The following is a 27,076-nucleotide window of genomic DNA, read 5'->3' as shown; positions in this document are numbered from 1 at the left end:
ACCAACTGCAGCTGGATGGCAGGCGGCGATCAGCCAGCTTCTGGCAGAGGCTGGAGACCAGGCCCAGAGCAGAGCAGCAGAAATATGGAAGCTGGTCCAAGGCAAAGCCCCCTCTTCCTCCGGTTCTCAACGGGCAGGAGCCACATCCCCAGCTGTGTACCTTCAGGTTCCACTCTGGGATGAAGACTAGAAAACTTCATCAGACTTAGTACCATATCACTAAAACTGTAACGCATGAGAGCAAATTACTTTTTCATTTGCTAAAAATGATGAATAAAAGAGCATTTCCCACAATTTTTTAATTAGACCTTTTATTCTGGAGTATCTAGACCCACATGCCATTGCGAGAGGCAACACAGGGCTTGAGCCTGGCCAGGATGAACGGGCCTCTGAACTCAATTCCCAAAGGCTGATTTTTCCAACGTCCCTCACCACTGCCTGTTTGGCTGGACAAACGTGAATGTACTTAGTTGTCTCTTACTACAGGAATGGAACAGGAACAAAATTTCCCCCTTTCATTGTTTGCAAAATCCTAATTAAAACTTATGCATCAACAACTCAGAAGGTTACTGCTTTGATCACTTCTATAAACTGCACAGCCAAGCCACATGGTGGGACCCTGCTGTGGTGGGCTGTGTGGGGTGGGCGCAATGGCCCCGAGGTCCTGGAGGTGCTGACAGTAAGGCAGACATGGGCTCTGGCCTCGAGGAGCTCACAGCCAGATATAAGTGAGCTCCTGGAGGACAGGGAGCGTGGCTGCCCCAGTCCAGGGCGGCTCTCCAGGGCAGGGCCTCCTCACTCAGCCCGGCGACTCCACGGACTATGCAATGTGGTGCGGCCTGCAGGCTCCTTGGGGTTTTAAATGCATGACACAGGACACACGGGCTCAAACTCTGATAGGAGCACCTATCAGAATATAAAAAAGACCAACTGTGTGGCAGTAATGCACCGTGGCAGGTCTAATGAGCTCCTGACAGTGCAGGAGCTGAGGCAGGGGACACAGAGATGCTGTCACTGCCTTGTGCCAGCAAAGCCACCCATGGTCTGTGGCCAACTTTCAGAGTGGAAGAAAATGCTACATTTCAGTCAGAGGTAGTGAAAACTGAGTGCTTCTTTCTCATACAGGCTCAGATTCCCTGAATTTGAGAGCCCTGGGCTCTGACACCACACAGCCCTGTGAGGCCAGGCTCTCCAATGGGGCCCCCACAGGATCCTCCGAGAAAGAATGCTCTGCCTCATCCAAATCTACCTGGGGGCTCAGGCTTGTTCCATCTGGGCCTTGGGGAACAGGATGAGAACTTCCGAACCCCCTTCCCAGAAACACACACCAGCACACCTGTCAAAGGCTCCAGCCTCCCCAGTTCAGATGAGATGGGGGGCTCTGCCTACAGCCAAGCACGGGTAAAGGAGGGCTGGGATGGGGCCTGCAGGACAGGCCAGTGCTCTGGGGAGGGTCCTCCACAGCCATCTTCTTCCAATCTCATGGCCTTGGCTGACAGTGGGGCTTACCCCCCCGTAGAAGCCTGGGGCTTCCAAGCGAAGGCCCCACAGTGCAGCTCTGTGCCCAGCAGGGCAGGGAGGCAAACACCCCAAGAACTGGGAAACCACAACAAGCTGTGGGAGACGGCAAGGCCAGAGTCCTATGGCAGCCAGGCTGAACTTCAGGAGAAACACCAAAGCCTGACTTCCATTCTTGCCTGTCTTTTAACCCAAAGATTTAAAGGAGAGTTTGTGGCTTGGGGCAGGTTTGCTAATAGCCAGTTGCTTGGAAAAGTCAGAAATGCTGATGTACAGATCTGTGTCCTGTAGCCAGGTGGGAGATGACCAGCCCTACAAAACCTCTTAGAGGTCCCATGGAGCTCAGCCTGATGGACGTCAGTACTGTACAGCTCTCCTGAGGCTGTGCTGTGATCAGCTTCTCAAGTTCTCAGGAACAGGTGGTCCTGAGCCAGCAAGGATGGCCCCTCTGCCCACCCCATGCCTGCAAGGTAAGGGTGAGGGACAGGACACACTCTGCCCTCCACTGTCCACAGGCATCTGCACAAAGGGCTCTGAGGACAGCAGTGCCCCCTGCCAAGAACGCTTCTGGGGAGGAGGCAGACCTGGTTTGACTGCCCCGGGACAGACCACTTTTCACAAAGATCAGACTGGGTTTCTGGGAACAGTGTTATGACACTTCAAGTCGCTATTTCTATCTGGGCCATGCCTTGCTGTTTCACAGGCTGCTCACCCCTGCATTCAGACACAGTACATCCTGTCCTGTCCCTGGAGGGCTCACAGTACAGTGGCAGCAGACACATGGAGGTACAGATATAAGGAACACAGACAGACTGGGGCTTTGCAGGAAAGGAGGCAGGTGCAGAAAGACCCCTGGGCTCTCCTCAGAGGCTGTGAGCTGGGGAAAGTGCTCACGCCCCACCCGAGGGAAGGAAGGTGCAGATCAGGTGCCCATGGGATTAGTGAATGACAGGGGCAGCCAAAAGGCAGATGTCTAGAACCCTTCTTACTTCGCAAGCCAGAGGAATCAGCTGGCAGCCAGCCCTTGGGACAGGAGCCAGCCTCCTGCAGCTGCAGTGTAGTGAGCCCTGTCAGGACTGGCCAGCTGGCAGCCTTGGAGCGCTGCAGAAGTTCAGCAACCCCAGTCCTCCTCCATCAGAGCATTATCTGGGCCAGCCGTCCAAGGCACATCGAGAGCCCAGTGACTCAGGGAACACAGTGAAGAGCTCTGAGGTTCGGCCTCAGAGCTGGGGCCACCAGGAACAGCGCAGGAGAGGCATGCAGCTGAGCAAAGGGAGGCCTGTGGAGAAGGGTGTGTGGAGAGCTGCCAGGAGTGTGTGACTCTGGCAGGGAGATGGGGTTGAGGGGAGGAGCAGCACCTGGCTTTGGCATAACTCACACGGCACACGCTCAGATGTCAACTGTGGGGTCCATGCAGACTAGCAGAGTGCCGGGTGCAGACTGACTCCAAAGCCCCAGCAGCTGGCAAGCTCAAGTGTCGGGGAGCAGGGGCAGTCATCAGGGCCTGAGGTCCCCGGGAAGATCACAGAATGCAGAGCACAGGGGAAGTGCAGGCCAGGGAGTGAAACTTATCTGAGGCCAGACACCTACTCAGCATCTGGCAGCGTTTCCACTTCTGGACAGACTCCCCTGCTGCCTCTGCATTTATAGGAGTGTCAGTGGAGTCTCCGTGGGAAGCATGCTCTCTCACACCCAGTCTTCACGGCCTTTGGGAACAGGAAGTCTGAAGAGACCGCCTGGCCTTCCCATTGAGGTTTCCAACCAGCCAGGCATGGGAGACAATACCCCCAGGACACCACCCTGAGCCAGGGGACCTCACAGTATGTTACACCTGCAGAGGGAGTGTGGGCACAGCCATCCAGAAGGGAAATAGCTGCCTATTCAGCAGGAGCAGAGACGTGAATTAGGTATCCTAACCCCAAGGTTGGTCTTCCTGGGCCTCTTGATGCCAAAGGCCATCAAGCCCCCATCACCCGTGCCACTGGCCCTCACTGTCCCCCAGAATCTCAGCTGAGCCTCTGGGCTGATTTCACCCATATCCCAGGAAGCAAACAGGCCTTGGGCAACTCCCCTTCATGTGGTCTTTGGGTATCCACGCGTAGGATGGCCCAGTGGGCCCTCATCTGATTTGAGGCATATGCATGCTGTGATTTATAGCCCTCCCTGTTTCTTCTGTTACTAGCACGACACAAAGGCTTGGAGCACAAGTGCATTATGTGGGGTCAACAGCCAGATGGGGAACGTCACCATTATGGCTTCTAGGCACAAGTGATGACTGTATAGTCACAGTCACAGCCCTGCTTCTGAGGCGGGGAGCTCTGCAGGTCACTAGCCACGCCCATCTCCTTCCTAACTGGACAACTTTGATTGGCCTTCATTCACTTCCTGTGTGAAACAGGCAACTGGCCAGGAACTGAGGCTGCATTTTATTTTTCATCTAGAAACGCAGCTCTGGCCGGCAGATGGGCTTGAGTGGAATACTAAGTCCTGGAGTTGTAAAAGAGTCTAGAAATAACATTTAACACACACAAAACGTACTCCTCTGCAACTTCCAAAAAATTAGCTGACAGGTGTGCCTGATTTAAATAATCAGTGCTGAACTCATAACCCTGATGAAGACGAGATTTCTAATGACCCAAAGCTGCAAACATATATCCCTCCGCACGCTCTCCTCAGCTGCTGGGGGAGGCACGTCAGCACTTGCTCCCCTCAAATAAAACAACGGTTTGGCTCAAGATTTCAAGCTGGAGATCTGCGGACAGTTTACAGCAGCTGCGGCGCACTGTGCTGTCTAGAGAACCCGTGACTTTGGGTACTAAGTGGATGCCCAGAGCTAAACTGTCCTCCGGCACCTTCCTGTCCCACCTTCAGCCCTAGATAACGGGGCCTGGGGCCGCACGGGTGTGCTATGGGAAACCACAGCAGAACGCAGCACTGGCTCCCCGCTGAGGAACCGCAGCCCCCAGACAAGTGCACCGTCACCGCCCATCTCGCAGGCAGCGAAATGCGATTTTCAAGATGGTTTCATCACACCGGGGAACTAACTGTGGGTCAGGCCTCTCCCACACCGCCGGCACTCCCGCGTACACGCGGTAAGTTTTTACAAAGGCCCACTGCCAAGTAACAGCTACTCACAGCCGCACAGCGTCACAAGGGCAAGGCGGGGACCCTGCGCGGCTCGCCTCGCGAGCGCTTCTCGGACCGCCCGGCCGTCGCGGGCAGGCAGGGCCGCCACCGCCGCAGCAGCTCACGGCTCACCCCGCCCCGGTACTGCGGCCGCGAGCGCCGGGCAGCCACCGGAGGCGGCCGCCCGCCCTCGGGGCCCGGGGTCACCGCCGCACGCGGCCCAGCTCGGTCCCAGTGCACACCGATCTCCGCGTCCACCGACGGCGCCCGCCCGGCCGCGACGCACTGCGCATGTCAGGCCTGCCCGGCTCGGCTGGAACCGGATCCAGCCGGCTGGGCAGTGACGCACGCGCGCCGGCCCTCTCGCCGTGGGCGGGGCCCTCGGCGCGCTCTCGTGGCCACCGTCCCCACGCGCGGGCTCCCGGGAGACGCCCGTAGCCGGCGGAGACGCGCCGGTTGAACCAGGCTACCCCTCTAACGAGGTTGTTTCGAAGACGAAACGGAGGCTCAGGGCAACTTCTCCGTCCGCAGCTGGGCGGCCAAGTGGCACGCAGAGACGACGCTCAGGGGTCTGCGGTGCCCCGGCTCCCTAGCAGCTGCCCCACAAGGGAGGCAGGAGGCCACCTGGTGCAACACCGCCCCCCCCCCCCCGCAACCATGTTCTTCAACCGTAATACAGGCCCACTCTGACCGGCAGGCTTTGGCCCTGAGTGCTGTCCCCGCCCCCACACCACCACCTGCAAGGGGACCCTAGCTTCCAGGAGCCCGGTCTGCTGTCTCCCCCCAGGGCCTCTGCAGGCCAAAGGCTCTTCCTTTGCCTGGAGCATTCCTCCTCCCTTCAGGTCTTAAGTCAATCGTCTGCTTCGAGGAAACTTCTGCTTCGAGCCTCCTCCCCATACCGTGGCCCCTCGCACTCCCTCCTGTGGTGACATACACCCGCGGTGGTCCACGGTTAATGCCCAGACCCCACCCAGACCGTGAGTTCCACAAAGGCAGGGCTGCGCACTCTCAGCACTGCGCTGACATCAACAGCAAATAGCAGGCTCTCAGTAGGGACTACTGCAAGGAAGGAGGCCCACAGCTACCACGCCAACACCTTAGACCTCTTCTAGGGCCTAGTTCCCTCCCCTAAGACAAGACTGCAGGTCCATTTTACGATCCAAAGGAAAACCGCACTCCAGCAGCCGGGGGCTATCAAATCCACCCCAGGGCCTACAGTGGCTCTGGTGGGGGGAGGGTCTGTCTCATGCACCTCTGGTAAAGGTCAGACACCAGGCGTCTGGGACACTCTCCTCTGGCTACTGAGGCATGCTCCAGATGTCGTTTCTTCTTTTGCTGCCCACTGTGCACCAGTTAGTGGGTGTGCGGTCCCAACTGCCCAGCCTGATAAGGATCTCCAGGGTCACAGAGCTAACACTACATCTTTTGTGTTTCTCCTCTTGGCTGTTTCACCTCTACTGTAGGCTGGTTCACACACAGGCTTGTGCAAAAGTGGCAGTGGGGGCGGGCACCTAGGGACTGCAGAGACCTTCACAAGAGCTGGATGGAGGAAGAGAAGGCAGGGAGCAGGGTGGGGACATGCCTGGCCACTACTGAGGTAGGGCAGGGACATGGACAAGCATCATGATGAACTTTCCCTGCCTATGATAAAAAATGCCAAGATATAAACAGTATAGTAAGAACAGGAGGGGCTCTATCTTAAGGCTAAGATTCCATTTTAAAAATCAGGGAATTTAGGAGGTATATGATTTCTAACATATTTTTGGTAATTAGCCAACAATCCATCTTAAGGCAGGGGGAGCAGTCCTAAATGGTATGTCCCCACTGCTTGAAGGTAACCACTACCTTGGAGAACAGGATCAATAAATTTCTTGTGTTAAGTTTATCTTACAGAATTATCTAGAAGACTATGGATGGTGACATAATGTCCCTCACCAGAGATAGACATCATAAGACCACACGTCAAGCCTATGCACCTCCCCTGTCCCTGCCCTTTGCCCCATTTTTAAGAGCCTTAAAAGACAGAATCCTAAGCCCTTAAGTGCACCTCCTCTCTCAGGTTGCCCGCACTCCCCTTTCCTCAAGGTACTGTTTGCCTTAATTAAAGACTTCTCACTGCTCATAATTGTGTTTCTTTCTGTACTCTTCTATTAGTGTCTTTGTTACTCTATTTCATTCTCTTCTCCAGACTTAAGCATGTCTTCACTCTGTCCTACTTCAGTCCTACTTTCCAAGTAGGAAAGGGCTACTGAAATCTCTGAGTTGGGCTTGACCATCACCTGGGTGACCTGGACAGGACTGCAGCTGTACAATCATGTCCTGTAGCAGCCTGCCCGAAATCTCCTTTCTTTACCTTTGGGAAGTTCCCAGAACATAATCTCACTCCATCCAGTGCTCTGTGGCTACTCCAAATCCTGGGGTGATAGGGGTTTAGTTCCTATGCTGTGAAGATTCCAGAGGACACTAGACACCAGGTGATCCTGGCTTCAGGAGTTGGCAAGGGACCTGTCCTATGCTTTCTTCTCTTTGCTTATCCTTGCTCTCTGCAGCCTGCATGGCTGCTGCTATTCACTACTACTCTTGCTTTAACGAATTCCTTCCTTACCTGTATGAGAATTCTTTCTTCTTCAGAGTCAAGAATCCTCCCCTGTTCAGCTTGATGTTTAAGCTGGTACGCAAGGAGAGACCTCCCTAGACACAGCTGCTAGACAACACTACCATGGCCTCTGTACTGTGTTCTCACTTCTGCTATCTTGTTTAATCCTTGGGATGCTGGCACCCCGCCCCCCGATCTCTGATGCCTCCATCAGGGTACAATGACATATCATGGACAGCCCCCCAATCTCTGATGCCTCCATCAGGGTACAATGACATATCATGGACAGCATTCCCCACTCAGCTTGGCCAGATCTGGGGTCTGGGGTCCTTCGTTGTTATGGGAATGGCTGGCCTTCTGGCTTTTGCGCTCAGAGCTTCTTCGGCAAAAGACAGCAGTGCACATCCTAAGGGCAAGGGGCCAGAAAATGCATGGGGAACACTGAAGCTAAGACATCCCTGCAGGCCGAGAAAGCAGTGTAGGCACCGACCCCACTCCACCCCTACTCTGTCAAGGAAGTGCTTCCAGGCGCGCTATTTTTAACGCTGATTAAAGGTTTAAGAAGAGAAACAAACTCCCAGGATAAATAAAAATTCTCGTTCTTCTCCTAACCATAGCTTTACTGCATCCGTGCTGAATCACACGCATGTGAGCTCCTAATTATGGGCAGCACACTAAATCTGGAAGCAGACTAACAGGCTTCCACACTGGACAAGGTGCTGAGCATGTGAGGGCAGCTGAGGAAAGGGTGCTCTGCTATCTGGTCACTGAACCCCAGGTTCACCAAAGAGTGAAGCAGGTTCCCTCTATTGGTGATGGGAGCTGCTGGGCAAGTGTGCATCCCAGCAGGAGCAGGGAAGACAAAGAGGGTGGAGAGACCCAGCTGCCTGGCTGTCTTGGTACCACGGGAATGTGCTTCTCCCTGTGTCACTCCCTGTCTTCTTGTTGGCATGGAGAACTTCCACTGTATGCAGAAGCTGACAATTAGTGAATCCTGGCGTTCCACAGTTGTGCCTTTTTCCATTGTCCCCTCACACCAATGATTCAGATGGAACCCCATATGGCACCCTTTTTCCAGATTCAAATCCTTCAGCAGCAGCTCCAACACGATGCTGGGAGATGACGGAGGGGCTGTTGGAGGCCAGCAGGGCAGCTCTGCGCCCACCAGCCTGGCAATTGCAGACCCACACCAAGAAGCACACTTTGCTACCCAGAGAGGAGGGTTTCCTCTGCCCTGGCAAAAGCCCTGCCAATGGGAAGCTGCCACTCCTGGTCTCCTCCAATGGGCTCTTGTGCAAAGCAGCCCCGCCCAGCTCCCCGTCCGCTGCAGACGGTGGGAGGCGGGTGAGGGGGCTTGCCTGTGCTTCCCCATGGTTTGGGGAATCCAGTTGTAATCCCTCTGCCATTGGGAAATAAACCCCATTTTGCTGGGAAAACATCTGGCTGTTATTTTTAAGGTTAACATTAGATATATTTTATGTGTATATAGTATAAAATACAGACATAGATAAAAACAATAACTGGGGCGGAGCAACTTTTAGTAACATCCAGTTGTTCTTTGACTTTGGGGGCATAGTGACTGCTTGGGAAGGGGCCTGTTGAAGCAAATCTCCATGCGTCAAAAAACTTGCTATTTTATCAGACCCCCATGACCATTTTCTGCCACATTTTCAGCTTCTAGAAAACAAACCTGCTGAAAAGTGTCCACTGTTATCACCCCAGTTCTTCACTACCTATGAACCAGATGGCCATGGGGGAACCTATCCCTTACAATGGTACCAAGGGCTTCCAAGTGACGCCGGCTCCTCTAGGGCAGAAAGCGGTCACTTAGCAAGCCCTCCACGCTTGCTCTTCAGTCTACCACAATGTACTGGGGCCCTGAACACTGTTATATTAACAGAGCCACAGGGAGGTCAAAATATATAACCTTACTCTAAACCAGACTCCCAAGAACTCATAGATTAAACATTTCTGTCCCTGAGCATGTCACGTAAGATCAAACTTACCCTATAGGCGCCGAACTACTAAAAGAAGGTGCATTTTCAAAAGGAATATCATCTTGCCTTATTAGCTAGGGCAGCTGCAGCTGTAACTCTCCATGCTATCCTCCCCAACCCCCAAGAGAAAGACCAAATGCAAACAGACTCTGGAGCAGGCCACTGCCAAGTCCCCAACCAGCAGTCCAGAGTCCCCCTCATATAGAGTGCAGCTGATCTTCCCAAACGCCATGCTAAAATAACAGGAAAACCTGCCAAGCCTCAAGACTGGTAAGCAAAGGGCAAACATGATGTTTCTGTACCCCTGGAGAGGCATGCCCTTAGCCTCATAGAGCACTGGGCTGCAGAGGGCAGCAGTGCACAGGCCTGGGTTCAGGAGCGCCACTGGCAACAAAAGGGAGAAGCCAAGTCACGCGGTTTTTAAAACTCGACACCAAACTATGATGCAGTCAGGAACCCAGGGATAGGGCCCAGCTTCACACAGTTCCTACACCCTAGTCCCATGTCTGCCCAGGATGGTGGTGCTGTCCCCACAGACATCGAGGTCTTGCACAGGAGTGGTCGACCACATGGGGAGCAGCTAGCAAGGTTCAGCTAGGTACAAGTTGCAGCCCTCTGGGGCATACCTATGTTCCCCAGATATGGAATGCCGGTTCCGGCTCAGCTGCAGGTCGGGCTCACTTTGAGGCTGGCCCTGATACACACCAACTGTCAGTTGCTCTTCCTAACCCTGTGTGCCCACTTGGCAGAGGAAGCACTAAGTGGCTTATGTGGAGCTGAATGTTCACTTTCCCTGGTTACAACCGGCTGCAGAGCACCCTGTGGGCAGACTTCTTTAAACCTGGCGTTCCTGGGACTTGGACCAGGATCTCTGGGGTCTGAGGCCAATCACACAGAGAAGGTAGCAGTACTTACTTAGGCGGATTGCTAGGAGAACCCAAAGTCCCAAGCCCTGAATCAAGGCCAAAGACCCCAGATTCATATCCTGGTTCTAGTTTCTGCTGTGTGATGGTGGGCAAGTTGCTTAAATTTTTTGAGCCTCAATTAAATTTAAAATGAGGAAAATATGTATTTCACTGATGCTAAGACACACTGTTCCTCCTTTGAACATCTCTAAAGTCAGGATGCTTCTTACAAGTGATAGGTCAGAACGTAATTGTCAGAGCTTTGTTTTCAGTGGTCCATGTAGTAACAGTGTATGAAGCACTAAGGGTATCCTGGGTTTGATGACGTATGGGAGCACATGCCTCGAAAGGTTCTGAGGAACTGGAGCTGGCAGAGTCAGTCCCCTGGGCTGCCGGACATCAGTGCTGGCTACCTGTGACCAGTCTTGGCCTTGGGACAAATGTGGCCCATTGCCAAAAGCCCACCATTACAAAGACTGCAACTACAAAGGTGGGGGACAGAGAAGTTGAGGTAATGACAACATGGTCAAGGGGCTGCTGGGGGTCCAGGAGAGAATGAGGTTCTGCCCTGCCCTCAGCCATAGGCATGTGACCCCCAGTCCCCTTTCCAATCCGCGGTGGGAAGCTGTCCCTGGGACGGGCGGCAGCCTTGTTGCTATCCTCGTTGTTACTCCACTCAACCCTGCTCACACATGAAACTGCAACTGGCGTACTGCGATTTTCGAAAGAAATGTTTTTGGATTCTGCGCCAGAATGTGCTGCTTAAGGCAGTATTACACCGCAAGAATTACGGAATAAATGACCTTGTTCTTTAAACTAACAAGGCTGCAAATAATGCCGTCTTTAAGTGGTTTTCCTGCGGCCAGTTCAGTTTACAAAGAAACTCCTACCACCAGGAAGCAGAGGGGGAACAGGGGAACAGCAAGCTCGCTGGCAAAGGGAGCAGGTGCATCGGGCGGCCCCGATTACCCACGGAAGCGAGGCGGAGGCGGGTGTGCGCGGGCAGATTAGCGCGCCCCTGACTCAGCAAGAACGCGCGCCCAGGGGGGCCGCCAGCCGCACAGCGACCTCCGGACACACGCGCGCCCTGGCCGGAGTCTAGCCCAGATGAGGGCGGAGCTGCCGAGCCGGGGGCGGGGCCTGCCGGGCGGAGCGGCGGTCACGTGTGTACACAGGCCCGCGCTGTGCGCCCCGCCGCCTCCTCTGGCCCCTAGTTGCGCGAGGCGGCGACTGCGTGCCCCAGGCCCAGCGAGCCGGTGAGTGCGTGCCGCGCGCGGGGCTGGCTTCCTCGGCCCCGCTCAGGCGCTGTCCCCTTGGGGCCGGGGCGCTGTCCTCTTGGGAGGTGGGGAGAGCTGTCCGCGGCGCTGCCCTCTTGGGGTGGGGGCGCTGTACTCTTCTGACGTGGGGGTGTTGTCCCCTGCCCATTAATGGGGCCGCCACCGGCCATCCGGCCCCACAGCCAGACCGCGGCCACTGCCCTGCGGTCATTCGCCTGTCCAAGTGCAGGCGGTCAGAAGCACCGCTTATTCCTCCCGTGTCCTGTGGGGGGGCTGTGTTCTCCCGGGTCACCATGGTTATAGCCTTTGTCCCCTCATGATTGCAAAATTTTAGTACGTTCTGGAACTGTGTCTAAGTGGAGATGTCAAGTCTGTTGTTGGTTGTATTGGACACTTGATAAAGCTACAAAATCCTCTGGGCAGGGAAACACTCTCAAAACTTTATAGAGAAGGGCAATGCTCCCCAGCCTCTGGACACCCATTCTGCTAGCCGCAAGAAACGCAGTACTAAGTTAGCCTCCGGTCACTTAGCCCTCTGTGCGGTGGTTGGAGCGCCTCACAGAGCACAGTGGGGAGTCGGAGGGTGGCTTTACTTAGGTGTCCAGAGCACCTCTGACCCTCTGATCTCCACTTTATCACTTGCGATCGCCATTCCACCTTTATAAAACCAGCTCCTTTTCTTGAATGCCAGGACACCTCCTTTCTGCCTACCTGCAGCATCTGGCCAAGGCCAGCACTCATTAGCAGAGGGGCCAGAAGCTGGCTTTACAGGTCTCTGTAAATACAAGAGTAGGAATAAGACAGCTCTGGCCGTGTTGCAGACTGCTCATGCATAATGGTGACCAGACACTTGTAATTGGGGCACCCTGACAGTGGAAAGAGGCACCATCAGCAATCATGCCACGTGATGCCCACACTCACCACAGAGCTCCTTCAGGAACAGCTGTAGAGTCCAGCTCTCCAAACCAGAGCCTCTGGCATCTTCCTGAATGCAGAAGGCCTCTAGAGATCCCTGGCTTTTAGCAGTTGTAGCTTCTGTTTGGTGTGTTCTGTCACAGGAAGCTGGAACAGAGGTAGTAAAGGCCAACGCCCAGGGCCACACATGGCCAAGAGGCCTTTGGCAAGGGTCCAGGTGTGCCTCTACCGAAGACGGGGACACAGCTTTAGGGCAGAATGCAATGTCAATGCTGACTTGGTGTCCCTGAAACTCCAAACCCCTGGTTGGCTGATGATGATAAAAGCAGGGTCCATCCACTTAATGGGGCACATATGGGTTTCTAGGTTAGGATGTGAAAACTGGTGTAATGACACGTACCCTACCTGGCTGGGAGCATGTTTGTGGGACTGAAGCTGGAAGAGGGCCTTACTACTTTCTGGGCCCAGGAGTGGGCTGCAGGGAGAGGGGCTCCAGGAGCCATATGCCTCTGACAACCCCTGGATGTCCTGTGGAAACCTGAAAACTACCTGCCGCCTGGAGCAACCTCTTGGGGAACCACTGTGTAGTGCACACAACAAAATCATGCTCCTACTGCTACAAATAGTGTTTCCCAGTCACGCCCACGGCTTAAAGACACGCTCCCGGCTGTCTTTACGGCTAAAGCGACTTTCAAGACTGGGTAGCATCAGGTCCTTGACCCAAACCATCACCTGGCATCAAAGAACAGAGGGGACTCAACCCAGAGACTAAAAATGTGAATTTTCTCTCTGAGATGCTAAAATGTTATGCTGCCAAGAAGCAGAGCTCAGTCCCGAGACCCTCCCTCGCAAACACAATGCCCTCAAGTTAACAAAGGGATGGGGAAGCGGGCCAGATGTCCTGTCTGTCCCTCAGCAGGTCCACCCTGGGTCTCTCATCCCACACATGCCGTGGGGCACACCCAGGAGTTTCAGTTTTAATTAGAACCCAGCAAAATGAGAGAGCAATTGTGACAAAAATACCTGGCGGGATAAGATCTTCTCTGTGGTTCCAAGCAGGCCCTCATGTGAGGGCACACCTAGGTAAAAGCTGGGGTGCATCTGGGAGCCTGAGGAGGTGTGAGGCCTGCCCAGAGTCTGAAATGGAGACGGGACCTGCCTGCAGTCAGGCCCTTGTTTCTGAGTGAGTCTCGCTGCCTTTCCCCCCAGGCCTGCTGCACCTGGAAGAAGCGTTAGCTTCAAACCCAGTCCATCAGAGGACAAAGGCCTAGCAGCCACTGCTCTATGACAAAACATGTCCCCTCTTCATGGGAGGGAAGCCCAGGGCCCTGCACAGGCGCCCGTCCCACTGCTTGGTCTCAGTCCCCACAGCCCTTCCTGAGCCAGCAAACAGGCCCACGCTCTCCGTGGAGAGAGGCAGCTCTTTGTTTGTGCCTCTGAGGGAGGTTGCGGGGCTCACTCTCACCACCCTGCAGTTTTCAGAGCTGCAGACAGCAAAAGGCTGTAAAACCAAAGCCACGAATCCATGTAAGAATGGTTCTTATCACGCCAGGGAAGGCAGTTGGTGATAGGAATCAGTATGCATAAGCTCTCTGCATTGAAAACATCAGCCTTTCCGGAGAGTCTGGCTCCTACCAGCTGGATGTTAATTGCAGCTAAAGCCTCTGCCCATTAACACAAAAGGAAATAAACACTCAGGAGTCATTTCAAAGCATTTTGATTGTTCCAGAACATTCATCTGAAGTTGAGGCTTACTGTACAGAGAAGGTCCATGGGCTGGGGGCTGTTGGCTGTCCGCTGTGCCGCCCACAGGCCTGCGCCCTCCTCTAGGTATCCGCAGCGTCAGAGGGGCTCCCCCACCCCCACTGTCCCTTCAGCTCAGGGCAGTTCCACTGCTCCCCTTGGGGAGAGCCTTTGTCGTCACCTAATGCATCCTCCTCCCCAGACAAGCCTGCTGGGCTGCAGGCAGCTCTCAGTACCGGGCAGGCGTGTGGCGGAGACAATGGTCAGAGAGGGGCTAATACCCCATATAAAACTCCAAGAGTGGTTACTGTTGCCAGGTGAACGAGGAGAGGCAAAAAAGGGCATTTGAGGCAAGGGGTTTGCATGGAAACAGGAAAGATGCTGGCAAACCAAGTGGGCCTCCCCCAGGCCTCTACCACTGTGCATGCACACTCTCACGCTGGTGCACGCACACACAGGGCTCCCAGGGAGAACCTAACATGACTGACCCCCAACTTCTGGTGCCCCATTTCCATGGAGATCACTATTTACTTTAGCCCTGGATTTCAGCTAAGTTCATTTTAGCTGTTTACAGACATTCGTTTTGAGGGGCTGGTTTATACCATTTTGGGCTCTTTTTCAAAAAGGCAGAGAAAGATGCTGTCTCACCTCCAAATGCCTCTGACAGCAGGCCCGGCACTAGCGGTGAATGAAGAGAAGGGGCCCAGGTCTCAGCAGGCCGGAGGGGGTCACTAGGGAGGGCAGTGCCCAGTGTGTTCTCAGTCATAACCAGCGCTCTGTCTTGCCCGCCCCCTTCCTTTGCACGCTGTGCACTCAGGTGAGGGAAGCACATGTCTCCACCCGTTTCATGATAGTGCAACACCAGGCATCCCCTGCTTGTCTTGTTCCCAAGCCCTCTGACCACAGAGACCTTCAGCCGTGCAAAGTCTCTATGACCTGACCGTGTGTGGCACAGGGTGTGAGGCCCCCAGCGTGCACTCTCGAAGGTGGTGCTCCCTTGGGAGAATGGCATTCGGCTTGCAGCTGTTCCCCCTCCTCACCCTCCCTCCCCATGGGCTTCTCTTTCCAATGTGACAGCTGACAGAGTTTCTGGGTGAAAGTTCTCAAAGCAGCTTCTTCTGCATTTAACATGTGGGAAGAGGGGGTAAAGGTGCCCAACACCTGGGACTGGCCAAGGCCCACCCTTTTGTGCTGTCTATGGCTGGGTTTATTCAACCTTCCCACATCTCCTGATGATTTCCTAAACCGAGGAAACCAAGATAGTAAAGGACCTGCCTAACTAAAGCCACACGGCTGGTAAGCAGTGAGACGGGCTCCAGTCCTGGCAGTCTGGCTGCAGAGCTGAATCCTAACCACAGAGACCCCAAAAAGCTCAGGGTACCTCATAGCACTTGGGAACAATTCTGGTTGTTACCACCTCTGTGCCAGCTGCAGCCTTCAGGGCACGAGCTCCATGAAAGCAGCTGTATTTATCAGGGAGCTCCTGTTTTAAAGCTCCCTTGAGTGGCCAAGGAGTCCTCAGGCCAGGGTGAGTAAGAGAGCTCTGCAGGAGCGGTGCAGTCTAGTCCCACACAGCTTGCTGCTGTGGGTCCTGTGACGTGCACTCCCAGGCCCGGAACGCCGCTGGGATGATGGCCGCTGTGCACCTGTCCCTGTCTGTCCCACTGCACCCCCAGGGTTGGCCACTACAAGCTCAGGCACTCGCTGCTGCTTGGCACCTCCCAGCCCCTCCCTTTCAGGGCTCCTCGGGCCCTGAGCCCCTCTTTCCTGTGGTCTGGCTATCCCCCAGCAGGCCTCCACACTCCAAACCCGTGTACTGCAGTTCCTTCGCTGCCCAGCATGCTGACTCACAGGTCAGCCACTGGTGCTGCAGTGGGGACTGGCAGGGGGCCAGCAAGGCTGGAGCTGAGCATGCTGGCTGGGGCCTCAAGGCTGTGCGATGAGCTCCTACGGAGGCAGCAGGCACCAAAGCCCTGGAGCAGAGCAGGGAGCCATCTGGGACAGGTGGTGCTTCCCCAGATTTCCAAGCCAGCAAAGAGAGCTGCTGGAGCCAGTGCCAGGCCCCTCTACCTTCACCTGAGGTCATGCAGCAGGCCTAGCAGCCTGGGAGTCAGCCATCTTTGGGCTCTCCTCCACAGCCTGTGCAGCTCCTCCATGCCCGAGCCTGGCAGGGAGCTCCTCAGTGCCCCTGAGGTGTACGGATAGCCCTGCTGAAGAGCCTCCCAACCCAGCAAACAGAGGGAGCCCCAGCCCAGGCCACAAGGAAGGATGACAAGAGGCAGATGACAGCCTTAGGGGTTAGAAATTGGCAGGTCTGGGTGAGCATCTTCTTGAAAAATAATTTTTGGAGCCAGAGGGGTCTTGGAAGAAAACTGCTTTTCTCTTATTCACAAGAGCTTTGGTAATGAGTGTCATCTAGCTGAAAACACACAGGTGCTGGCCAGGAGTCCCGGGAAAGAGAGGGCTCTGCAAACATCTATATGCTTAGAAACTGGGATGTGACATGGAGCCTCAAAGGGCCCCCTTCCCTCATGTGAGAAACACACTCACTGGTCCCAACTCAGTAAGTGGACACAGAGGCAGAGAACAGTGGAGCAAGGCTTTAATGACGGTCTTGCAAGATTGGGTATCTGGTGAGCAGACACACCTGAGGCCCTTGGTGCCAAGTAATTTATTCCCTAGTGCACAAGTCCCTCCCCTGGCTCCTCATTGGCTGAGTACTACAGGGTTCACATTCTTTCCCGGGTAGCCTAAGCCAATTATATCCACATTGGGCCTTCTCTTAACATTTGTCTTAATTTCATTGGTAGGTTTAAAAAACTCAAACAGGTATAGCCAGGCCCTTACCAATTCCACCCCCCTACCCCTGCCCAACTCTCAGCCTGAGCAGCTTCCTGGCATATTTTCCACCATGTGGCCCTTTGTTAATACCTTGCTGTTAAAATGTTTAAACCTCCTGGTGGGAATAAATCACATTTAGGTTTTAGGCTTTTTCTAACACTCAGGCCACCCAGAGGATGCTCAGAGACAAAACCATCACCGTGCACCCACCAGCTGGGCCCATAGTCCTCAGCATGAATCAGCCCTCACCCACCCTGCTGAGGCCACACCACAAGCCAGCAGAGGCCCGGGTGGTAGTGCCACAGCACTAGATGCCACAAATGGGTCACTAGCCTTCCGAATCACAAAATGCTGGCCTTGAGACCACAGCGTAGCTTTTCTATAAAGGGTAAGCTGCTGGAGCCCAAGAGGCGACCCCTCTGTGCCATAGGACAGAGGGTCCCAGCTCTTTTTAAAGGCTTCCCACAGCCTTCAGTGCCCCATGAGCAGCATGTGGGATGGGAGTTCTGAGCACTTTCCCATCACATAGCCAGCCTCCTGCCTCAGGACACGAGCTTGCTTCCTGCTCCTTAGATTCTCCCATATGAAAACATCATTTTTGACTTCCTGCCTCTCCAAAGGCTGCCCTTTCTGTGAGGTGCTGGCAGCCACGCATGAGGGAAGAAGAAAGGCCCTGGGCAGCTGTGTTAAGTGTACAGGGGTTATGTTTCAAGTCAGCTTAGGGGCTCACCCCACAGTGGGGGCTGTCTGTCTATTCAGCCCGGGCCTGGGCTCCAGCCTGTTTGCAGGGAGCCACTGTCTGCTCTCCTCTCTCCTGTCCACTGCTGGACCCACAGGCCTGGAACTGACCTGCCCTGAAGCTGTGGAAGCCTCTCCATTCCAATGGAACAGGACTGGTCATGCCTGTCCCACCCCAGCCATGCCTGGACTGGGCACTCGAAAGCTGGCCCTGTCCTCATGTATAGGCCTTCTCTTTGAGACTGATCAGGAAACCCAACAAGAACCCTCATAGAAAGGAGGCATGTGAGTTACCTTTACATCAATAACGAATGCTTCATAGGAAACACATCCTGGGCAACCCCAGGCACATGCATGGTCCCTGCCTGGAGAGCCACCTCCCACTCCTTTCCAAGCCAAGGTGCCTAGTGCTTGACAGGAGCAGGCCAGCCCCCAGATGCACAGGGACCCCTACAGCCCCCTGCTTCCAGCCCAGGGCACAGCCCACCCCCAGCTGAGCAGATGCCCAGGGTGGAGCAGACCTGCCACCATTACTGTGAACCTAGGTAACAATACACCTCCCAGCCAGGTGTGCCCTTGCTCCATGGACCAAGGCTGGTCTGCAGGCCTGGCTCCCCAGGTAACACGCTGCATGCACTGTGGAGAAGCACCCACAGACCTGTGTTGGCCAGGAACCCGAGGGTATGGGGGCGGGGGGTGGGGCTCTGGCTCAGAAAAGCCACCCTGGGAAGAGGCTGGGACCCTGACCAGGGACAGAACCAGGATGTAGCCAAGGAGACACAGTTGGGTTGGCAGGAGCAGGGGTCACGGAGGGATCCTGGGTGCAGCCCTGCAGGAAAGGCGGGAAGATGGGGGATAGGGAGAGCCCTGGTGTCTCATCTAATGAAGTGGCTGTCAGCAAAGCCACTGCTGTGGGTGTGACAAGGGCCTGGGCAGACACTGCCAGTGGGTGCCCGTCCTGCAGGGATCGTGGGGGTGGCATGGCGAGAATGGGAAGGGGGTGGCCAGGCCAGCCAGCACAAGGCAGCAGAGCAGTGGTGTGAGGGCAGAGGCTCTGCCAACGACCCCTTTGGCTGAGGGGCTCCTGGAAGTCAGATCACGAATCCTGCCACATGGGGAGAATGTGGCAGCTCTCAAAATGAACCCTGGCAGGACGCAGAGTGCTCCTCACAGAGCCAGCCATGGTGGCGCTGGAGAAAATGGGCCCAGCCCCCAGCCAGGGGCTGCCATCTCTGAGTACAAAGGGCCCTTCCTGGAAGGAAGGAACAGAGCTCAGCTAACGTGAGGGTGGGAGCCAAACCACTGTTCTCAGGCCCACCTCTTCCCCATACGGCCTCAGGCAATTCCCAGGTTCCTAGACTTGCAAAACCAGAGTGGACAGAAGCCCAGGAGTTAACACAAGGAAACAGTAAGTATGCGGGCAGGGCCTGTGCCCAGGGCTGACTGGGTCACGGGTGCAGAGCGACAGGCAGTGGCCATCCTGCCCATGCACTTTAGACACCTAAGCTGTGATGAGAGGACCAGCAGCTTCCAGCCCAGGGCACAGCCCACCCTCAGGCCTGCTTCCTGCTGAGCAGATGCCCAGGGTGAACCAGTCCTGTCACCACTACTGTGAACCCTGGTAGCAATACACCTCCCGGCCAGATATGCTTTCACTGGCTACCCACACCACCACTGCACTCAACAGACGCACTGGCACACGGCACTGATGGCCAGCAGGCTAAGCCCCAGTGCAGAACACGCCTGCCAGCTCCTCGTTCATCTGTGCTGCACCCGACAGCCTGAGGCAGGCAAAGCAGGCTCCACCTCAGCGGCACCCAGCTGGAAAGGCAAGGAGCTGGCCTGGAGCAGGCAGGGCTGTGTTCCAGTAACACATCCTCTCCATGCAGTGGTGTCCCTGGCCTGTCCCTGGCCCCTGCCTCCCTGCCTCTCACCCTGCAAGCTCACATAGACAAGACTGAACACACCCGACTTTAGGAAATGCCAGCTGGATGCCGTATTTGTAAAGGGTGCAGCCCCATCCAGCAGTACCACAAGCTCCCAAGACCTCTGACATCTGACACTTGGGGAGGCTGACACCCCGGCAAGAACACCAGAGCAAGAGAGCAATGGGTGTTACTGCTGGCTGCCTGGACACGGGGGCTTCAGGCCTGCAATCTGCCCTGGAAATTGTAGTTCTCCTCTCAGACCTGGGAGAAAGCCACACACAGATGCCAGCCCCAACTTATGACACAGAGTTTATAAATTCTGTTTTTATAAGCTGTCAGTACGTCAAGTCAGGCCCATTTTTAATCTAAACCCAGTGCCGGCAGCTGCCTTGTCCTCTTCCACATGTTGGGGCCGATTCAAACACACATGGCCGGCCGGCCAGCCAGCGCGAGCCAGGCCAGACAAGCACATGAGCCAGGAAGGGATTCTACACAGTTTACTCAGCACAGTGGTTTCCCGAGAACACGTCGACTGCATGTCAGGGTGCCCACGCTGCCCCTGGGGTCAGTGCAGGCACAGGCTCGGCAGCCGTGGCCAGGGACTTGGAGAGCAACAGGCCGCCCAGATGCACCGGCCCCATGGCTGCCAGAGCCTTTCACGCGCAACGCCACACCCTGCAGTCCTATCAGGACACACTGCTCATCCTGCAGCCAGTGTGAGCCTGCTCTCCTGCAAAGCACCCTGGGTGCTGGCGCTGCAGTGAGCGCAGCCCCGCCACCGTCCAGCAGGCCCGACCGAGGCCCCTGCTTCATCTGCAGCTTCAGCACATGGGCATCTGCATGGCTGACTTCCTCAAGGAAAACAAGGAACCCGAGGTGCCGCCTTCCACCCCAAGTATCAAAGCCTTGCCAGGTGGGGTGCCAGCAGGAGAGGGGAAACCCAGGCCCTGGGCGCAGCCCTCTCTTGAGCCAGTGTCAGGGAGGGAGCACCCATTCGGTAGGACTTACCACTGGCCCCTCCAGGAACAACCCTGAGTTTCTTGAAACTGGCTGTAAACAGATAGGGAGGGGCCGCTGAGCCTGCCAAGGGAGGCAGAAACTCGTAACTCACTGGAGGTGAAACAATTGGTGTTCTTCCTCGTGGGCAGCACCAAGCTCACACATGCACAGGAAACTCCATGCTGTGCGGGCAGCTGATCAGGACCCCAGGATGTCCAGAGAAACTCGGACTCTCTGGGGTTCTGGTGGCACCTGCACATAGGCTGCATGCTGACAGGGTCTGCAGTGTGGGCAGAGAAACAGGGTGCCATGAGGTAAGGGGCTACTGGCAGCCAGACCAAGGAGGAAGCTGGGCCGGGCGGGACCATAGAGCTGAATGATGCCTGCAGGGAAGCTGGCAGAGTGATCAGGCTTGTGGGACCCAGAGCGGGGCCTCCTGGGAACCCAGCCTGCCTGGCAGTGGTGCAGACCATATGGCTGGCCTTTCTCACTGAAAGGTGACTGGCAGTTCAGCACCTGTCCTGAGGATGGTGGAGGGCCTTCCTTCTCTCATCCCCATATGAGCCGGCTTGGGAACAAGAATGGCTGGGGATATTATGGGCAGACATTAAGGGGCCTTGGATGGAATGCAGGCCAGGCCAGGGGGGAAATGCTCCAGGGTGAGACACCTCTGCAATGGTCGCGAGAATGCATAGGGGTCCCTGGGGACTCGAGGCCACTGAGGTCGGCAGAAAGACAAGCTCCCCACGGCTGTGGACTCCACTTTACTACCAAAACCACAGCTCAGCAGGCAGGACACATGGGAGGGAAGTCGGCATTCACATGCCTGCAGCCGGAGGTACTGGGGACGGACGGGCAGGAGAAAGGAAAGAGCTGTTTCAGTCAGCTAAGTGATGACACGATAGGGACCATTGCCCAGCTGACCAGAGACCACAGCTTCCCACAGAACCAGTACCAAGGAGGGGCTCACACTGGACCCGAGGGTGTTCTGTAGCAGGCCACCTGCCCCCACCCTGGAACCTTGCCCCTGCGGTACAGAGCACCCCACCAGGGCCAGAGGCTGAGAAGCTCTGTGGCTTCAAAGACCAGTGTCAGTGCTATGGGTGATATTACCTCATGAAAGTGACATGACAGCACGTATGGGCAGAGCCAGGCAGGCTTCACCCACGCTGGCCTGACTGAGCATCTTTCCACTGGCCACACATCGTCTCAGGCTGCTGGATGGCATTCATTAGGACTGCAGAACATTCCTGCCTGCTCCGTGGCCTCCATCTGGACAGGAATTCACGTGCCACCAGCCTCATGGTCAGGTGCTGTGGACTCAGGCAGCCACACCCTGGCATGGGGCACCCAACGTCCCTTCCTTTCCTTCATTATGAGTCCTGACCCAATGTATTGGCCAGCACAGTGCCAGCACATGGCAGAGGGTGAGTTTATGGCAGGTATGAGGGACAAGCTGACTTCACACAGATCACAGATGACCACGCCTCTCCCACACCAGGCTTCCTCCTACTCGGGGACAGCACCACCAGAGCTGGCTCCTCACTGTGCCCCAAGCCTGGGAAACAAACATCTGCTTTTGTGCTTGCCTGAGAAGTTTTCTTTCATTGTTCTGAGAGATCTGGGTGGGCCAAACTGCATTTGGGTGAACGTAAGGTTTTCCCCAAAGAATGGTTACACTGCTCAAGAACCTCTGTTCCTTCTTTATGTCATGGCTCCACCTGCCAATCTCGCTGATTCCTTACACTAGCCATGGACCAGCATCCCACACACTACAGCAATGGACAGCTGCCCACTCAAGGCCAGGATGGGGAGGGAGGAGCTGGGTGGCAGGGTTGGAGCTCCCAGAGCTTGTCCACTCCTGGGGAGGACAAGGCCCTGGGTGTCCCACATGCACCCGGCTCCTCAGGTTTCCAGACCCGAGGGCCACACAGCTCACAGAAGCGCAGCTCTTCAGAAGGTGGGGTCCTCAGCCTCCCCAGACACAAACTTCCTGCTCTCCCAGCTCAGTACAGGATGCAGAGCACCACGTAGCAGTCACATACCTGCCCAGGAAGCTGGTGGGCCAGAGTTCTGGTGCTACCAGCTGGTAGGAGCAACAGGGCAGGTTTCTGGCCACCAGACACAGGCGCCGAGGGTGGGGCAGAGAGAGTCCCCTTACACTCACTAGGAAGGGCCTAGGTGGATGCAGAGAGACAGGAATGTGTGTTGGAGGGCTCTGACCTGCCCCCTTGGCAGAAAGGCAGAGTTCACACCAAGATGGCCCAGCAGCCCCAGGCCCACCCCTCCCACCACCAAGGCCTTTCTGACACGGCCGAGGGGCTACCTGTCCCAGAAAAGCCTGGGAGTACGTCACAGCCCCCAGTTATTGCACAGGAGCCCTGGAGGCTGACCAGCCTGCCTGTGGGCGGTTTGCCTTTCTAGTAACACCTTTCAGTAAAGAAGCTGAAACTGAGGATGGCTGGGGAGCCAGCGTAGTGGGGACAGGAGAGTCAGGACCATAGTCCTCTCTGGACTCCAGGCTGGCCTCCCCGGGTCCCACCTGAGGGCTTCTGGCCAGATCACAGCCCCAGGGCATCCTGGATAAATTTCCCAGGTCAGGGTGGCCCCATGTGGCTGTGAAGGTTACTGCAGCCACAGTACCGTGCTGACACAAGGCAGGCTCAGGTCTAGTGATGGCAAATGGGCCTTGGCAGAAACAAGCTCAGAGCAGGGTCTTTCCTGGAAAGGCCGGCAGTGCCTGTCTGCCCTGCACTGGAGAAGGAGCAGGGCTCTCCTCCCGGCCACTCTGCACTTTGGAAGGATCTACAGGCCCAGGGCTCAGACTGAGGAAACAACTAACTTTCTGCTGCCTTTTCCCACAGCCCTGCCGAGTCCCCACCATGTGGAGCTGCAGCCTGCTCAATGGCACAGCTGGGGGTGAGGGCCAGCAACTCTGCCAGCACCTCCATCTGGTCCTGTCCGCCTTCTCCCTGCTCTATCTGGCTGTTGGTGTCCCGGTTGGCTTGGGCTGCAACGCCCTGCTGGTCCTGGCAAACCTGCATGAACAGAGCAGCATGACCATGCCCGACGTCTACTTTGTGAACATGGCCATGGCAGGCCTGGTTCTCAGCATCCTGGCACCCGTGCACCTGCTGGGCCCCACAGCCTCTGCATGGGCCCTGTGGGGCTTTAGCAGCGAGGCCCACATCACAGTGCTGGTGCTGTTCAATGTGGCCTCCCTGGTGACCATGTACTCCACGGCCCTGCTCAGCCTGGACTGCTACATTGAGCGTGCTCTGCCACGCACCTACATGTCCAGCGTCTACAACACCAGGCATGTGTGCGGCTTCATCTGGGGTGGGGCCCTGCTCACCAGCTTCTCCTCCCTGCTCTTCTACATCTGCAGCCATGTTGCCGCCAGGATTGCCGAATGTTCCAAGATGCAGGACACGGAGGCTGCAGATGCCATCATGGTGTTCATCGGGTACCTAGTGCCCACCGTGGCCATGCTCTATGCTCTCGTGCTCATCTCTCGGATCCAGAAGGAGGACACGCCCCTCGACCAGGATGCAGGGAGGCTGGACCCCTCAGTGCACAGGCTTCTGGTGGCCACAGTGTGCACGCAGTTTGGGCTCTGGACACCTCACTACCTGACTCTCCTGGGGCACACGATCCTCACCTCGAGGGGGAAGCCCATTGATGGGCATGCCTTGGGGGCACTGCTCTTCGCTAAGGACTTGTCCCGACTCCTGGCCTTTTCCAGCAGCTCTGCAATGCCACTGCTCTACCGCCACATCAACAGGGAATTCCCTAGCAAACTCCGGCGGCTGGTGAAGAAAATGCACTGTAGGCACCAAAGCTGCCCCCCTAACCAGGCAGCACTACAGCAGGTGATGGCATAGAGGCCTGAGTGCTGGCCCTGCAGGTGCCATTACCACCTGCTTCAGCTGGCTGGCAGAAGTGTCTGGGGGCCCACACCCTGGGGGCAGTCCCGGGGCCAAGCCTGAGGCTGAGGCTCACCACCTGGTAGGTGAGGCAAGTGACTGCAGTGGACGTATTGCACCTTGTACCTCACATGCTCCCAGCTCTCCCGGGAGATGCACTGAGTAGGAGGCGGTGGCATGTTCTCCTGCAGTTGACTGTGTTTCTCCAAAAAAGACCACCCTCAGGCCAAGGCCATGTTGTTCAAATAGTGGGCATGGGGTGTACAGACACGTGTCAGCCCCTCTGTGTGCATAGGTCTTCCCTGCACACATACCTGTCAGCTCCACACCCTAGACCACCCACGGACCTTCGACACCAGACTTTCTAATGAAGCAATGAAAATTTAAAGCCAGTATTTATTTATACTCTGCATTGTTAAAATACTTGATTCCCACCTTATTTTATTTTTGTTTATAAAAAGAGACATTTGGTAGAAGAGTCACAAGTGTTAGAAAAGTACTGAAATGAAGGAGTGGCACCCAGAGCACACGTGGCAGGTGGGCAGGAGGGTGCTGAGTGGTCGCGTGGTAGACGCAGGCATGTGGGCTGAGACTGCAGAGCTTAAGTGCTTCAGAGAGAGGACAGTCAGCGTGGCGGGTTTGAAGCAAGAAGCAGTGAAGTGGCACAGAGGTTGGCTCTCTCCTTACCTACTCCCCTCCCAGGTGACACCAGTTGGCCTTTTGCAGTATGGCTCTGTCCTAAATTAACTTCCTAAAGTGCACACAAAACCAGAGAATATAAATAAACTGGAGACAACTGCCGTTGGGACATCTCACCTGACATAGAACCTGGAGGGGCTGCCAGGGAAGGGGGGAGGGGGGCCGTGTCTGGCCCCAGGGGCCCCCCAGGCAAAAACGCCCTCTTGCAACCATCAGGTCCCTACTGTCTGGCCTGCTCAGTGGGGCAGTAGCTGGTGTCAGCTGAACGGCAGCCCCAGGGGAGGCAGAGCCCAAACACCCAGTCCTTCCACTGCTCCTCCTGCTGCAAACATCCCCTTCACGTGTGGAAATGGGCCGAGCCACCCGCTTGCCCCCACCCCATGCCTTATGGTTCAGTTACAGGCCAGCAACTCCCGTCCCCAGACTCTGAAACCCAGACCCTTTAAAAACAGATTACTTTTCAAGTATGGCAAGTGTGAAGTGGTCTGAGGTATTTTTCGGGAGAGGTGTGATTAGGGTGCTGCCCCACCCACAATGGCCTGCCATATACAAGGCATGCAGACGCCAGGCACAGACCAGCACACGGTGTTTGCTGAAGGGAGAGTGTGAGCTTGGACATCCCTTAAATACAGCTTATTCTCAATGTGAGTCTCCTTACAATGCTTGGTTGAAGAGGAAAATACTTGACCTGGAACTGGTGATCTGGTAGCTCCCATCCTGTTCTTAGGTTTGTGCATCTGAAAAAAATTGCTGTTTTGTTGTTGCTCAGCAATGTACTGTATTTTTCTTTTTACCTTTGATCCCCTTTCCCTGTTTCCCTGCACCCCCGGCAACCACCAGTCTGTTCCCTGTGTCCATGACCGTGTTTTCTTGTTGAGATTCTACACTGAGATCATTCAGTATGTTTCTCTGTCTGGCAGATCTCACCCAGTGTACACCCTCTAGGTCCACACCCTTGTTGTAAATGGCAGGATTTAATTCTGACTCGTGGCTAATATTCCATTGTGTACGCATACCACATCTTCACCAGCCAGCCACTGATGATATAGCACTTAGGTTGCTTCATATCTTGGCTATTGTGAATAATGCTGTAGTCACCATGGGGGTGTACCTGTTGTTATAGAGTCTGTGGCTGTATTTCCTTCAGATAAATACCCAGAAGTGGAATTGCTGGATCATTAGGGTTTTTCCCTCAGCTTTCTGAGGCGCCCCCACACTGCTCCCTGTGGTGGCCGCACACCAGCAGTGCACAGGGCCCCTTTCCCCACGTCCTCGCCAACACCGGCCCTTTGTCTTGCTGACAGCTGCACCCTGGCTGGTGTGAGGGACCTCACTGTGGCTCTGATCTGCATGCCCCCACTGGCATGGAGCCCCTTTTCACATGCATGCTGGCCTCTGTGTGTCTTCTGTGGGAGTGTTTGCTCAGACCCTCTGCCCTTTGTGACCAGATTCTTTGTTGCTGTCAGGGTTCTATACGTATTTTGGGTATCAGCCCCATATCAGATACACTGACCCATTCAGTCTGACAGCCTGAGAACTGAATTCTGACACTTCTGGCCCCAGGGAAATGGAGGGCTCTTTCTGTGGTACTCTACAAGGAAAGTCACCGGTTTGGCCAGAGTCTCTTGGGATACAGCCTAAGTTAGTTGCCACTATGTTACCACCTGCAGAATATGTCACCCCCCACACAGACAGTGTGATCAAGTTAAGAGTCAGCCTCTACAGAACCAAGAAAACACTCTGCGGGATGGTTCCATGGAGCCTGCCGGCTCTCTTGCCAGCAAACTGCAGGCTGGGTCAGAGCACACCTGGGCGGCCTCTGCTGGCAAATGTGTGGCTTCTACTTCCCACACGGCTGCTCCAGGTCA

General features: G+C 55.5%; 2 protein-coding genes and 1 long non-coding RNA gene across 8 annotated transcripts in view; 2 read left to right on the top strand and 1 right to left on the bottom strand.

Annotated features, from left to right (window-relative positions):
* C10H7orf50 (chromosome 10 C7orf50 homolog) overlaps positions 1-27,076 on the bottom strand; it is a 116,573-nt gene that overhangs the window by 25,432 nt on the left and 64,065 nt on the right. The window contains exon 1 of one of the 6 annotated variants that reach the window (XM_057487478.1): positions 4,887-5,206. The exons of 4 other annotated variants lie outside the window; for them this stretch is intronic. In XM_057487478.1, the coding sequence (XP_057343461.1) occupies positions 4,887-4,937 (51 nt within the window). In that variant the 5' untranslated portion in view covers positions 4,938-5,206. Of the gene's footprint in view, positions 1-2; positions 17-4,886; positions 5,207-27,076 lie in introns of those variants that run through there. One more of the 6 variants, XM_057487477.1, reaches the window with a different exon arrangement.
* Positions 3,304-6,769, top strand: LOC130679187 (uncharacterized). The gene is made up of 2 exons (XR_008992254.1): positions 3,304-4,610; positions 6,526-6,769. It is a non-coding gene; the product is annotated as an uncharacterized LOC130679187 (long non-coding RNA).
* On the top strand, positions 11,071-25,311 carry GPR146 (G protein-coupled receptor 146). The gene is made up of 2 exons (XM_036932871.2): positions 11,071-11,398; positions 23,448-25,311. Exon 2 carries the CDS (start codon positions 23,466-23,468, stop codon positions 24,465-24,467), a length of 1,002 nt encoding a protein of 333 aa, XP_036788766.1. The 5' UTR covers positions 11,071-11,398; positions 23,448-23,465; the 3' UTR covers positions 24,468-25,311.

The sequence above is a fragment of the Manis pentadactyla genome, chromosome 10 (assembly GCF_030020395.1).
Source record: "Manis pentadactyla isolate mManPen7 chromosome 10, mManPen7.hap1, whole genome shotgun sequence".
NCBI classification, from domain to species: Eukaryota; Metazoa; Chordata; class Mammalia; order Pholidota; family Manidae; genus Manis; species Manis pentadactyla.
This window is presented reverse-complemented; position numbering and strand designations above follow the sequence as displayed.

What these genes read in the sequence shown, in the direction of transcription:
- GPR146 (XM_036932871.2), top strand. Translation starts at nt 23,466, where the DNA reads ATGTGGAGCTGCAGCCTGCTCAATGGCACAGCTGGGGGTGAGGGCCAG.